Below are 15164 nucleotides of genomic sequence, written 5' to 3'. Positions count from 1 at the left end.
CTTGTGACACGGTGTTGCTGTTTCCCCATGTCCCCACCCATGCCCGGTGCCCTGGCAGCACACGGAGAGCACCGGCTTCTACTTGTGGACACATGGATGGAGTGGACAGGCACAAAGCCAGGCAGGTCTCTGTGCAAAGGCACCGTACTGCTGCGTCCCCAGGTGTGTGGGGGGGGGCGGGGGGGGGGGAATGCCAGATATAACAGGGCTGGAGCCTCTGTTCTAAATGTTCTTTGGGGTCCCCAAGTCCAACCAGAAAATTAAGGAAAAACTACAACAAAGGCCTTTTGTTTGGATGTGAGCTTCCTGCAGAGAAAATGAAGCCCCATCTGCTCAGTCCACTGCGCTTTCTCTCCCCAAACCTTCACGCAGGTCCAGCCGACCTGGCGACATGTCTCCTCCTCAGGCAAGTTACAGACTAGGGGTCTACTCGAACCCGATGAAGACAGTCCACTTAAACTGAAATACTTCTTTTTTTCTGATAAAAAATTAATTGATCCCAATTGTGGAAAATATCAAAAAGTATACAGAATTAAGTAACAATGACCACCATTCAGAGGAAACCACTGGTAACATTTCAGCATTTTTCCTTTCAGGCTGTTTTTCTTGGGTTTCCCGTAGCAGAAATGACTCTTATTTGCATGCAATTTTGTATTCGACTTTCTAACATACGAGATCGAGAAAGCAATTCCACAGATGAAGACAAATTGTTTTTAAACATCATTTCCAGCGTCTGCATGGAAACCTCCCACATGGGTGTGTGATAACTGGCATAGCCGTGCCCCTCGCGCTGCCAAGCAATGCTTTGTTGGACTGAATCGGCTTTGGAGCCGAAGTCAGACGTACCAGTTTACTGGGCAGGTGCTGGTCGTTCTCCAGAGCCTTCCACAGCTCTTTCAGCTGGTTCATGAACTCGGGGAAACCTGCACTCGTGTGCAGCTTGTACAGCAGAGAAGTGTAGCCCTGCACAGCATCGTGGAAGCAGGCCACGCGGTCCACGTCGATGTCATTCTCCCCCGCAGAGATGGAGGCCAGGTCCACAAACACTGTCAGCTCGTTGGTGCCTTGGGGAGAGGAGAGACAGGCGTGCCTGGGACCCCTCCATGTTGATGTGAGACTCAACCTTGGCCAGTGACCCTTACTGAAGCCATGAATGGACATTTAGTGGATTTTTAGGGGCTTTATCCACTCTCTGCTTTCAGTAAGCATCCAGGCACCTTTCCTTTTGCAGATCATTTGAACACCGCGGACCAATACCTGAACTTACTGTACAGCAGCACTGTCCAGGTACCACTCGAGGCTTTCGTGAGCCTGCCTCCATTTAATCCACACAACCTTACCATCTTATACAAAAAGAAACAGGCTCAGCTAGTTACCACTGCAACCACAGAACCAGCTCAAACTGGTCCGATACCGTTCCTAACAAGACCCAGAACCAAAGTTCAAACCTTGGACACACCACTCACGACGGACTCTTATGAACCCTTAACTGTTCCCCCCACAGAACCACAGGACCAGAACATGACGGAAACCTGAGTGCTGGGACCCTTTCAGATGTGAAAAGTCCGCTGTCCAGGAAGACCTGGTGCTGAAACCCCTTTAAATCAAGCCCTGGATCCGGGACACAGGTTTGAACCCTGCCTTCTGTCTCCTTGCCGGTCGTCCTCACAATAACAGCTTTCTTCTCTCCAATGCCGATGCCATCGTGTTGGATCCTATGCCTATCTGGCAGGGAGCCCTCACTTGTTAACAGTACTATGTTGACAGTTACTATAAAAAAACGGACATAATTCTCTGGGCTACATACTGACCGAAGGATGTGCGTCCACGTGGACCAGAGCCCACAGCTGAAGGCAGGGAGGCTCAGGATAAGCGGGGGTCAGAGCAGGCCCTGGCCCACTCCTGGGGCTCACCAGCGCGGCTCTCCTCCTGCCTTCTTCCCGACTTCCTCACCTCCCTTCTCCCCTCTACGAATTAACTCTGCCAAAGGGACCTAAGTCACAGGGCTACAAATGCTGCCAGCCAAGACCCCAGTTGGGAAAGAAATGCACGACACCAGCAAGAATGTTGTAATAAAATCTCTCCATGGGCTGGAGCCCGCCTTGGCCTCTAGGAAAAATCAACAGGAGGAAAAGCCAGAGAGGGAGAGATTTTTAAAAAAATGATCCCCAGCTGTTAACAGCAAGCATTCAGAGTGGGGGGGAACCAGCAGCCAAGGAAACAGTTTTTCCACTAGAGCATGAGAAACACTGTCCTGATGGCGACTCTCGCAACAGTCGACACACACCGCACACGGACCTAAAGAATGGCACGTCCGTCCTTTACACAGCACGAAGGCAAGGGGGGGCTGCCTGGAAACTTCGGGAAAGTACCCTGAGTGCATCCGAACACTGCAGACTCGCGCAACCCCGATGATGGACTGTACCTCCCAGGGCCTTCCGGACCCAGCTGATGAAATCGTTCCTCAGGTACAGCTCCCTCAGACACTGGTACCGGGTCTCATCAATGTCCTGGAGCAGCTTCCTGGCGCAGATAAGCTGCTCGTTGATCTGGTTCAGTTTTTCATCATGAAAGTTCTCAAAGTTGTCAGTCTACAAGACAAGGCTCTACTGTGGGCTGGCCCTGGTCCCCTGGAACCCGAGTCTGAGCAGAAACGCTGACCATCCCCCCTTGGGTTTGGGCCACCCAAACCTACGACAGGCACACAAGGCTGCTGTCCCAGAACTGGATGCTATGACCTCTGCTGCTGTCCCCCCCAACCCCGCCTTGCCCACCACTCCCCACCACCCTGCTAAGCAGCTCACACACGAACCCTGCCAGGTACACTCTGCTGATTTCCTGTTGTTTCATAGGGAAAGAAATGAGGGCCAAGAAATGGGACCCACTCGAGAACCCACACCTGGAGGTCAAGGTATGCATGATTCCACATCTTGTGATACACTTGTGTCATCCTCACACCTGTCTAGGTTATCATATAGCTCACGGTGTCCCTCAGAAATGCTTATGAAAAAGAACGGAAAGTAGAAGACTCACTTCTTCACTTGCACAGAAATAACTTAGCGTCAACCACTCCTGGTTGGCACAAGGAGACGTGAGAGGGGAGCCAACAAAGTCCTTCACTCTTGTAAACATCTAACTACAAAAAGAGGCTCATAGCCATTTCCTAAGTTCTTCACCCTCATGCTGAGCCAAGAAAACACTCACCAGCCACAGAGCAGCTATGCGATTATAAACAGAGGTGAAAACCAAGCCCTGGGCAAATTCAGGCATTAAGGAAAACACAGACACCTGGAGGAAGCTGCAAGAGCCCTCCTCCAGCTTGTAAAAGCTAGAGATCCCGTGGCTCCCGGGGAGTCTGAGCTGGAATCCAGGCCCCACCCCAGGAGTCCCTTGCGAATGACTTACAAATCTTAATAAAGTGTGGAGAACATGGAAGTCACCGGTCAGACCCAAATTCTCTTTGACCAACAAGATGACCTCAGCTGCGCGGACGGCCTGATGCAGGAGATGGTATTCCCGGATCTGCCTAACTCGCAGCTCGATCCAATGCTTTGGGTGCCTGGCATCCAGGGCACACATGACCTGGAGGTCGGCAGTGAGGGAGTCATATTTATTCTCAAAGACTTTGAAGATGGAATCGACTTCCGCAAAGGTGACCTCTCCTAACTTCAGGTTCTCATGCAGGTTCCTGAACTTGTCGAAACAAGGAAGATACAGATATCCGTACGCATCTTGAAGCTCAAGAATTTGCCTCTCCCTCTCCCCCTCCCCCTCGTCCTCCTCCTCTGGTTTCCTCAGCGATCCTGCGGCTTCTGTCCAGAAGCTCCGGAAGATGTGGCTGTCCTTTAGCAAGTCCATGTTTTTGGCCATTTCTTGGACTTCGGGGCTCAGGTTGTAATGTGTCGTCCACGTCAAGTCTGAGAGGGTGGGTGACAACCTCATTGTCACAGCGTCATTTAATTTTTTACTGCCAAGGTCTTCCAGATGTCTTTCAGTGATCTCTCCAACATCCACTTTGAAATCAAAAGAGAAGGCAGCGTCAAAACCCAGGCACGGTGCCAATTTATTTTATTTTCCCAGCATTTACTCTCCTCACTGCTCTTAAGGAAACTCAAGTGGACATATTTGCTGGCATTTTTTTTCTCACTAAGAATCCTGACATCTCCCCCCCCCCCCAGCTTGTTCATCAATTTTCACAACAAAGAAAACATTGTAACTTCTTGGTGAAGATGACAGTTTGAAGACACGGACCTGCTTTGACTCCATCCCTACATCCCAGCACCAAGGCCAGAATAGGAGTCGTTTTCTCAAGTCATAAACCCATAGGCAGGAAAGAGTACAAAAGGAGATCACAGCAATAGAAATTAAAGCTATGAGCCCGTGGAAGACTGAGGCCGGAATACGTGGAGCCCTCGCCGGCCACGGGGAGAGCCAGGAGTCCGGCCCGTCTCTATCACACAATCCCCCAGAAGCACGGACACTGCTGCACAGCTAGCTGGACTTTGGGGTGGTGATGACCCTGTTTAAGAAGTGGCTGAATAGGCTGGTTTTCACCCCCACCCCATTCTACAGGGGAGGCTGGTCGCCCCTCCTCCTCCTGGTGGCGGCAGGGGGTTCCATTTTGGAGAAGGTGACACGGAGGGTCTCTGCATTGTCAGACACGAGTACGATTAAAATGAAAGAGTAAGAAAGACGGAGGCAGAAGGTACAGGGGCAGAGGAGGAAGGAGGACCGTAGTGAAAGCAGGAGAAGATGTGCCGGTTGGATGCGCAGAACCTTCCAGCCTGCTTTTCTCTCGGCTCCCAGAAACCTGGCTTGGACCCTCCAGGCGAGGGACTGGGGGTCGGAGCCGCCCCAGAGAGAAGACCTCAAGACACAGGCCACTAAAAGGCCACACCCCGTTATCCCGGTCAGCTTGCTAGACTCCTCTCTTCATATAAAAACAAGAATCTCCAGATGCATGAGGAAAGTCTCCAACATGAAAAGCAGATATGAAAACACAGCAACAGATAAAAGTGGCTCAGAGGAAATCGGAAACTATGTAAGGAAAAGGAAAACCTCTAAACCAAAAATATCAACAATCTCAGGAAGGTAAGATACTGCGACCAGGAATAAGACCAGAACAGCACAGAAAAAGGGTTCTACAGAGGAAAGAGTTGCTGTAAACTGAACAAATGTGAGAACTGAAATGAAAAAAATCAACGGAAAGGTTGGAAGGTCAAGTTGCGGAAAAAGAAGACATAACTGGAGTAAAGGGCGACTGGAAAGGTGATGTGTGTAGGGCATCTGTTTAGGAAAATGGAGAGTTCTCCCCCTCGTCTTCCATGATGGATAAATATGGAAAACCAGGGACCTATTGAAGCATGGTATTTAGAGGCATGGGAGGAAATGCCAAGAACAAGGTCACAGGTCTCAGTGTCTAAAATAAACACATTCAAAAGAAAGCCTTCCTCTCCGAGAAAAAGCGCTGCTATGGTGACACATTATCGGATTCTCTCTCTCTGACCCTCCTCCCCTTGCGGCCCCTCAGTTCTGTTCATTATAATTCATAAGAATGGCACCTTCTATCAGGTGTTTCACCTCCTCAAACAACTTCAGGAGGCTGTCAACATATTTTTTCTCTTTCTTTAGAAATGTTAGTTCCTCCAGTCTGTACTCCAGCACTTTCTTCATATCGTTTTTTTCCTCCTGGGGTGAAAGATTTTTTCTCTCTGGAGAAAAAAAAAAAAAGTAACCCAATAGAACCAACAAGCATATCCTCTTCCACGGCAACCCATCTTTTCCATCCCCCTTTGACTACAGTCCACATTCAGGCTGTGTGCACGGCAGCCCCTCAGTGAGGCTGTCTGCATGCTGAGCAGCATGGAATAAAAACAGAGCAAGCACTCCAACTCTGTCCTTATTTTATCTCTTTCCTGAGGATTAGAAACCATCCCAGAGCAACGTCCCGGTAAGAAGAGCCACTTGTCAGATACGACACAGACCACCTGTCTAGAAAATCCACACGCAGTCAGACGTTTCTTATCCTCAGTAGCCTCGAGTCCAGAGCTCGAGCTGATACTTACTTAATTCCCAGATGTCAAGAAATGTCCTGACATGATTCTCGACCAGCTCCAGATGCTCCACTAAAATTGTTCCACTTCGGAGGTCGCCAGTCACATTTGTGAACACAGAGTCAGCAATGGCCATCAGATTCTTGCCATCCTCGGTTATGTTCTCTAGTATTTTCTCATTGGTGCCTGATCAGGTTAAGAACAGAGTTAAACACAAGGGCGCCCCACCTCCTCCCCACCTCACCTCTGTCAAGCCCAAAGACTTCCAACACGCAGGCAGAGAACAGGCAGAGTCACCGTTTCCAGGCGTGCTTCTCCCTTCCCTGCTTCTGCGTTCCCCCAGGGGGGTGAGGTCTTACTCAACTCCACTTCCTAGGGATGCACTTGATAAAAGTGAACTGGCATCTTAAGATGCTTAACCATAGAGCTGGGAGGACCGTGGGGATGGAGCTGGGCTCCTTGTTAATGCTCGTCTTGACTTCCTGTTAAACTCTGTGGTAACTTCCCGGGGAGGGATGCAAATAAAGGAAGGAGCCATGTTGGTCTCGGGTCCTTTTTCCACTTGGGCGGCTGGTTGGGGGAGACCGTGCCAGCGAGTGTACAGATACACACTCCTTGGTAGCTTTGTTTCTTTTTTCTTTTCCCAAATAAACCGTTCTTTTGGTGGATTTTCTGGAGAGTTATTTTTTTGCTGGTCGACACCCTCCATCATGAAAAGCGGTCCCGCGAATGGCCGCCCTCAGCGTCCACGTTTCCCAGGTGTACAAAACCTGTGCCCCCTTCAGTATTCTTCACTACACACAGTGCCCTTTACACTGCCCCCATCGTGAGATCCCTGCAGCAAAAGAGTAAATTGTGCCAGGGACGCGTTCCCACAGCAAGAGACGCAGGTGACCTTACTGGGACGCTTTCAGAGCACGTGGAGACAGACACATCCACGTCGTGATTTTATCCTCAGCACTTTCCAGCTACTAGCAAAATTTTGAATGTGAATTTTAGGATCAACTTAGAGGGCAGAATTTTCCAATGTACTTAGTTTAACCAGCAGAAGATTTCTCTCCAAGTAACATTAGGATCGTGTGGTATTATGAGAAGACCAAAATTATCTGGTGCCATGAATAATAAATACAGCAGCTTTATTCATAATCACCCAAATCTTGGAAGCATCCAAGGGGCCCTTCAGTAGGTGAATGGATACACAAACTGTGGTCCATCCAGTGGAATATTATTCGGTGACCAAAAAAAAAAAGACATCAGCTATTGAAAAGAAATTTAAATTCATATTACTAAGTGAGAGACGTCAATCTAACAAGGCTACATACTGTAATGATTCCAAATATATGATCTAGAAAAAGCAAAACTACAGGGGAGGGCAAAGGGGAGGCTGAATGGGTGCAGCGTGCTATTATCAGGGCCGTGAAATTGCTGGGGACGTACAATACTGTCACCGCAACACCCGTCTTTACACATTGTCCAAACTCACAGGACACACAACACCACGAGTGAACCCTCACGGAAACTCTGGCCTCCAGTCACTGATAATGCTGGTTCACCAGTTGTCATAAATGCACCAAAGCAAGACAGTAACGGGAAACTGTGTGTGCTGGGAACTAAATATGGGAACTCTGTACTTTCTACTCAATTTCTCTATAAACTAAAACTGCTCTAAAAAATAAGGTCTATTAATTTAAAAAAAAACAAACACAAATATGATCATCTTTTTCAAGGGAGTCTCTCTCTAAACGTACAGAAAAGTCCCGCATCAGTGTTCTGACCTTCTCCCTCCAACAACCGTGACACGTATGCGGCTTGGCTTTTCTTTTTGGCTCTTCTAGTCATTGGATGAAACTAAGGCTCAGGATCAACTGCCCTGGGATTTTTAGATCCAAATCCAGTGCTTTTCCACTAAGTCTGAATCTAATAACTTACACACAAACTTGAACATCACGCTTTTGAGAGCAACAAGTATCTCCCATCTTTGATCACAAAACATGTGGCGCACGGGCGGTTGGTGCGAGAATCGGACAGAGCTCAGTGTTGTGTTGGGGTCAACAGCACTGGACCGGGTGGACATGTACCCCAGTCTCAGAATCCGAGTGGGGATGCCATGGGTTTGGAGCTCACCTCTGAATACTTCGTATCCTGGAGACGGTGGGTAAATCCCACCCCACCCTCCACGTCAGTTTCCTCCTCGGAAACATGGGGACCTTCTGGACAGCTCCTGGGGCACCACATCTGCACAGCAGCTGGTGCACAGCAGGTAGTCAAGGGACGGAGGCTTTCAGCGTTTGTTCTCATTTACATTCAAGATACCCTGAGCCTTGCAAGGTCCCTCCAGCCACTCTATGTCCTTGGTCAGACATCAGCCCATCCCAACTGAGCATGAGGTCAAATATCCTGCCCCCAGCACAGTTAGGACACACCCACAAACATACCGTACAATTGGAACAGGTGCTTGCTGTCTGGCCATGTGAGCAGGTGCTTCAGCACGTCACCCAGGTCGTCCACAGGTCGGCCCCTGTGCATGGGCCAGGACTTGGTGATCACAGCCGAGACCAGCTTGCCGAAGCGCCGCAGGTCGCTGTACGACAGCCCCTTGAGGATACTGATCTGAGACTACACGGAAATGAGGAAAATGTAGGAAAAGAGAGGAAAACGATGATGATGATGATGATTGTTTGTTTTTAAATAACAGAAGTAAATTACCCAACAGTGTTCCAGAAATCTTCTGTGACTACTTTCACAAAGCTTCAGAAAAAGCAAACAAGTAAAATACTTAACTTTCCTTAGTGCATTTTGTTTCCCTGGGAACTGTCTCCTTGTGTGACAAGGACCAGAGCTGAGGGCACATGCTCACACTCACACAGACACAGCCCACAGGTCAGGCCCCTTCCTTCTGGCTCTGTGCCAGTTTCTACATTTTTCCTGGACTTTCGTATCACGAGAAACACTGAACACAATGAGTAAACCACTAATAGATGATGTATAATACTTTGTATTCCTAAACTGTAACTCTTTCCTAGGCTGCCTACAAGCAGCACATATACACTTTAACTTCATGCTTCCCCACCAAGAAACAAGATGTTTTTCCTGCTTTAGATTCAAACCTTTTTACAAAAAGGTTCAGTGATTAGTAAAAAATACATATAGAGAGAGGCAGGGTGAGTTTAAAATAGATACTTTCTGATATTTAAAAGGATAAAACAAAGCCTTACCCAGCAACATATAAAAAAGATTATAAACCAGGACCAAGCGGGATTTATGCCAGGAATGAAAGATTGGTTTAACATAAAAATCAGTTAATGTAACACATCATAGCAATAGGGGGGAAAAAGCATACCATCATCTCAGTAGACACAGAAAAAGCATTTGACAAAATCCAACACCGTTTCCTGATTAAAAGAAAAACAACCCTCTCAGACCAAAAATAGAAGGGAACTTCCCCACCTGATAAAGGGCATCTATGAAAAGCCCACAGCTACTATCACACTCAATGGTGAAAGACTGAAGTCTCTCCCCCAAAGATCGAGAACAGGACAGGGATGTCCCCTCTCTCCACTTCAATTCAATGTTATCTGGAGGTTCTACTCAGGGCAAGAAAAGAAATGAAAAGCACCCCGATTGGAAAGGAAGTAGTAAAACTGTCTCTATCCACAGATGACATGACTTCATGTACAGAAAACCCTAGAGAACTCACACACACACACACACACACACGCAGAGGAGGCTGTTCAGAAGAGGCCGTATGGGGCAGAATGTCTTCCCACTTTGCAGGAAAAATCCTTAAGTGAATTGACAGAACCTTTCCAACTTCAGATGCTTTTCTTCCATCGATGTGTCATCAGCCTCTGCTGCCTGTTATTGCATACCTGCTAGGGACCATTAGCAGGCAATAGAACAAGCCAGCCGCAATGATAATGACAGGGACATTGAGCAGCAGCCTGGGAGAACACTGACTCAGGCCCCGTGTGAGTGGCTGTGGTGTGTAGCCCATGGCAGCCGTGTAGCAGCAGGAAGCTGCATCGCTGAGGGTACCAAATTCCTGAGCCACTCCTGCAGGCCAGCAGGGGGACACCAGTGCCCATTCCTGGAGTTGGAGCCCCATCTCAGAACCAGTGGGCGTCTGGTAGCCTTTCGCTGACAACGGCAGAAGGCGGCTGCTAACCTGAAAGCATTTCCCAGGTGGAAGAGGCTGCCCACCTTGCAAGCTGAGCTGACAGCTTCAATGGCACAGTTCTCAAAGCACCTGGATACGCTGTCGTTTGAGCCGTCTTCCCAGTTAATGTTACAGAAGGCAGAGATCTGGGAGAGGGCTGTCTCCTGCAAAAACGCAAGACAGGGGGGTTGTTCAAGAGTTTTGGGACGCTGTGCTTGGACTCTATGGAATGAAAACACCCTAGACGTTTTTATCATTTCCCTGTTATTTTAACCTTCGTCCCATTCCAACACTAAGCATCTCTTCACCGTCCCCCAACATTAGACCGACAAGACAATTCAAAGAGTCTCTAGTCCCACTTTGCGGAATACGCACCTGGCACAGCAGCTTGTTAAATTTTGAAAACTAAGGGATTTTTCCTTGCTTCTGTTTTCCTACAAAGATCCATTTGACAAGTGTATATAAAATTCCCATGTCATGTAGAAAAATAAACCCGAATTTTCCTAGGGTCACAATTTCCCTTAGTATAAAATGAAGAACGCTTTTGTGTTTTCCCCACTTGTTACGGGTTTAATAAGGCTCCTGTGACCAACAGGCCACTTGGACCTACTGCATGTAGGCAGGCTTTCCCCGGCAAGAGCCGAGCGTCCCCGTGGTGACAATTTCCAAGACCCTGTCCCCTTATGCTTCTCTGGAATATCATGTGGGCTCAAACAATGAAGGCTGGATCAGAAGCAGAAATACAGTCATATCTATCCCACGCCCAGCACACAGTAGGGTTACCCATTCAAACGCACCCTTCTCATCTATTGGTTGTTACTAACGATATGGTTTTATCCACGTGCTTTTGTCCCCTGTAAGAAACATTCCGGCCTTTGGTACCTGTTTCAGCCTTCCTTCCAGGTCCACCAGCAGAGGCTCCTTCCAGCCAAGCTCCATGGGGAAGTTGATTTCCACCAGCCGCTTCCAGATCTGCAAAACCCACATGTGAGTGACAGCCTCCATGACAACTAAGTGCCACAATGTGATTCTATGAAAACAGAAAGACTGTTACGGGTACAAAGAGCTGGACTGCAATGACACCTGGTTGTGATCCCACCTTTGTCACTGGTGAGTCAGGGCAGCCCTTCTTAGCTGCAGAAAACGAAGGGTTCTGATGGACCGGGTACCACCACGGTCCTCCTGCGATGTAGACGGGTTTTATTCTGAAAGAATTTCCCTCTAGTGTTTTCTTTTGAAAAGTGCCGAACTTGCAAGAATGACGTGACAGCCATACACCCACAACTGGATTCCCAGGTGTTACCGTCAACAAGGCTGCTTTTGCTCTCCCTCTTCACTCTGCCTACATGCGTTCCCTTTGCCGAACCACTGGAACGCAAGCTGCAGGTACCAGGCCACTTGGCCCCAAAATACTTGGGCAGGCAACTCCTACACGATCATAGCGCACGTGTCACACTCATGACAGTTCATGTGGGTGTGACAATGCTCTCTAGGGGTCCCTGTCCAATTCCTCCAGGTGTTCATTAATGTCTGACTGAGTCCCAGAGCCAAGCTAGAGACACACACTGCATTCAGCCATCACGACTCTTCTCTAGAAGCGTCCTCCGGCCTCTCTCCTTCCTCCCTCCCTCCCTTCCTTCCTTGACGCTGACAATTTTGAAAAGTGCAGGCTGGCTGTTCTGAAGACCATCTCTCGAGTTGACATGTCTCCCGATCCCCATGAGTAGATTCAGATTAAATTTCAGTGGGTGGGGCCACAGCGAAAACACACTTTCTGTAGGTCAGGCAGGGTCCGGTGACTCACCTAACACCTCAGGGAGGAAGCTGCCCTGAGAGGCTGCCACCCAGAGGCCCGGGAGACCCTGGTCCCAGCTGAGGGTCAGGCCTGCCCTCGGCTAAGACGTCCTCGGCCGGACTTCGGCTTCTCCTTTGCAGAACGCTCTTTTCGGCTTTGCATTGAAATGTAATCTGTGCCGGGAACTCTGCGTATCCCATTCCCTAACACGTCACTTCTGATTTCAGCATTCACGTGTGGATCGTGACTGAGTCAGTTATTACGGCTGTTAGAGATGCTTTTCTATTGCAATTGTTTCTTCCACCAGTATAAGTCAGCGTTCTTCTACAAAGTTTAAAAAGTGCTTCCCTTTCTCCTCCCCCCTTTTCCCGGAAACATATATCTAAAGTATCAATGAGTTATAATCCACTCCTGGTGTCACTCATGCTGACACTCATTTGTCCTGGGTTCGGCTGGTGGGAGCCCCTTCAGGCTGGCTTCTGTTTCCCTTTTTTAAAAATGAGGGAAAGTTTTTGATTTACAGAAATAGACCAAAGGCAGTGTTGAGAGTTCCCGTATACTGTCACGCCATTTCCCCCTAATGCTAACACCTTACAAGGCCATGACACAGCTGTCAAAGCTAAGAAGTCAGCATGACAGATAAGCATGAATTGAATGGCAGACGTCATTCAGATCTCCCCCGTTTTCCACGAACGTCCTTTCGCTGTCCCAGGAGCTAACCCAGACAGCATGCTATCTCCAGTCCAGTTTTCTTGTGACACGTCACCATGCGTCCTCGAGCTCTGCCTTTATGTTCTGGCACTACAAGACGTTTCAGGCTGGCCTTGCACTACCCCCGCCGCACCTCTGGAACCAGCCGTTCTTCCAGAAGCACAGGTTTCTTTCAATGGGAATGGAATTTAGAAGCCACGATGGGGGCTCTCGATGTGCTCCCGGACCTGGGGGTCATTATTTCTAGGCCCTTTCAGAGGAAGGAGCTGGGAACTGCTGTGGCTGCTTTGGGACTCAGGCGCCTACCCTGACACCTCAGCCCTTTCCAATCCAGAGTTCTCTTCCCTCCCCTGGTCCGTTCCGCCTTCTCTACAGCGGGACCGCCACCCACGTGATCACCAGGCACGCTTCTCGTCAATTCAAGATCTGTGTGCAATTCCTTCCTTCTGAGGTGCGTGCTGTGCTCCCTGTACTTGGAGGAACCATCTTTCCCCCTCGGTGGGGACAGGTGACAAACGAGGTCACCTGTCTCTGTGCACACACAGTCCCTGTTCTGTGATTATTCCGTTGAAGTGATCCTGGGAGGCAACAGCCTGTTAAAACCTGGCTAAATGAGGGCGGGGGGGCCCTGCGGGCAGGTGGCTTGCCGCACGTTCTAGAACTGTGTTTTGGAGCTCTGGGTCCTCAGGCCCTCAGGCAGGCTCGGCCACTTTGCTTTGGGGCTAACTGGAACGCTGGTGGAGAGCCTGGTCTGCCTGAACTGGGCTCCACCTCCTCCGCTCTCGTCATCTCCCCAAACCTCGGTTTCTTCCTTTGTGACACGAGGACAACAGCAGCACCCACCTCAGAGGGGACATTCAACGATATTCAAATGATTATTGTTATTTTCCCATTATCATTGCATTTAACTTAGGGCCATTCCCTCCCAGTGGACCCACAGCGGTCCCTCACCCTCACATAATGCTGAGGTGTAGACACCATTTGGAATCTTGAAATACTATTTAATAATTCAATTCTGTTTTGGTGGCATTTCCATCTGTTAGTCTAAAGCCTGACACAGCAATTTAGAGAAGGCTTTTCTGATCCTTTAAAACGCACAGGTTGAAGTTTGCAACTTTCTTTCTTTTGGGCATATATTCTAGTCTAGTCTATTCTATGTAAAGAATCTATATTTGCAGCAACTTTGTATCTTGATGGAAAGTATACACTGACACAGAGGCCTGGGTCGAGTTCTGAGGCGACATAAGTCTGGAAACTAGTTCTGAACCACACATAAGGGTGACAACGCCCAGGTGGATGCAGGAAGGAAAAACCACGGGTTGGCCTGTGACGTGAGTGTGTGCAGGACCAGCTCCTGCAGGACCCATTGACCTCATACCTGTTACGGGGGCGGTAGCAGCCGGCCAGGAGAACGACGTGGCCTCCAATGACCACAGCCTTCGTCTCCTGTCGGGTGCTTTTCTCAGAGGCCACCACCCCTCGGGTCCCCAAGTGGACAAGAAGCGAAACCCACTTCGCTTTATAGAAGAGGGATGTGTAGGTGACCCTGCAGAACCAACCCAGTCCATGGAGTCAGAGGTGTCACGTTCCACATGGACAAGACCTGCAAAGATCTCACGACAAGGGTAAAGATCATTCTTGGTGATGAATGATCTCCCCAACACCCCGGGAGCGTGTGGCACGCAGGAAGAAAACAGAAAGGCACTAAAAACATGCAGGAGCTGCCAAAGCTCCCCCGCCTTCAGCAGATCCCGTCCAGCCCCCCAGCCACGTCGGAGTCCTGTCAGCTCATCTCCAGGCCACTGATCCTGAGGGCCACCTACAAGCCGACTCCTGCTTCCTGCTCGCCCCCCTCGATGGCCCCCTCCTGGAACGCTCCCCTCCTCCCACCTCTCTGAGGCTGACTTCTCTGTTCCTCACATTCAGGCACCATTCTGTCCACTGTCCCTTTCACGCAGTTCTTGCTTCCATCTTTTTCTTCCACTTCCAACATCATAAACCCGATCCACAAGCTCAGTACCACCCCTACCGGCCACCGCCCCAGGGCACCTCCCCACCAGGCCAGCCACCCGCCTGGCACCCAGGGGCTGCACAACCCCATTCTATGGACGAGGCCCGAGACCCAGCTGTGGTCCCAGCTGTGGCGTTGCTCCTTTGGCTGGCTTACCTGCATCTCCTGGCTGTACGTGAACTTTACATGGGAGGCAGGTGTACTCTGGAAAATGCTTCTCTTAAAAACTCCCTGAAGCCAATTTCTCGTGTTGTTGAGAGTCTGCTGGAATATGGTCCCCACTGAATTCTTCCTCCTAGTTTCATTTCCCTGTTCTTTTGCTGAATCCTGTCACCAACAGGAAGAAGGGAAGATGGGAAGGAGGGAAGGGGAGAGGAAGAGAGCGGGCGGGAGAGGGCCAGGGAGAGGGAGAGAGGGGGAGAGTTAAGCGGCCTGGCA

At 49.4% G+C, this 15164-nt stretch overlaps 1 protein-coding gene across 5 annotated transcripts in view; it reads right to left on the bottom strand.

Annotated features, from left to right (window-relative positions):
- Positions 1–15164, bottom strand: part of RNF213 (ring finger protein 213) — a 99360-nt gene that overhangs the window by 49726 nt on the left and 34470 nt on the right. For all 5 annotated transcript variants that reach the window (XM_019735541.3, XM_019735542.3, XM_074319384.2 and 2 more), the window contains 9 exons: positions 14883–15053; positions 11092–11181; positions 10254–10373; positions 8489–8669; positions 6066–6239; positions 5562–5711; positions 3406–4013; positions 2426–2591; positions 847–1064 (listed from right to left, as the gene is read on the bottom strand). In XM_019735541.3, the coding sequence (XP_019591100.3) occupies positions 847–1064; positions 2426–2591; positions 3406–4013; positions 5562–5711; positions 6066–6239; positions 8489–8669; positions 10254–10373; positions 11092–11181; positions 14883–15053 (1878 nt within the window). The remainder of the gene's footprint in view (positions 1–846; positions 1065–2425; positions 2592–3405; positions 4014–5561; positions 5712–6065; positions 6240–8488; positions 8670–10253; positions 10374–11091; positions 11182–14882; positions 15054–15164) is intronic.

This window comes from Rhinolophus sinicus, chromosome 12 (assembly GCF_057876585.1).
Source record: "Rhinolophus sinicus isolate RSI-liver-muscle chromosome 12, RSI-T2T, whole genome shotgun sequence".
NCBI classification, from domain to species: domain Eukaryota; kingdom Metazoa; phylum Chordata; class Mammalia; order Chiroptera; family Rhinolophidae; genus Rhinolophus; species Rhinolophus sinicus.
Note: the sequence above shows the minus strand (reverse complement) of the source record. Positions and strands in the feature narration are given on the sequence as shown.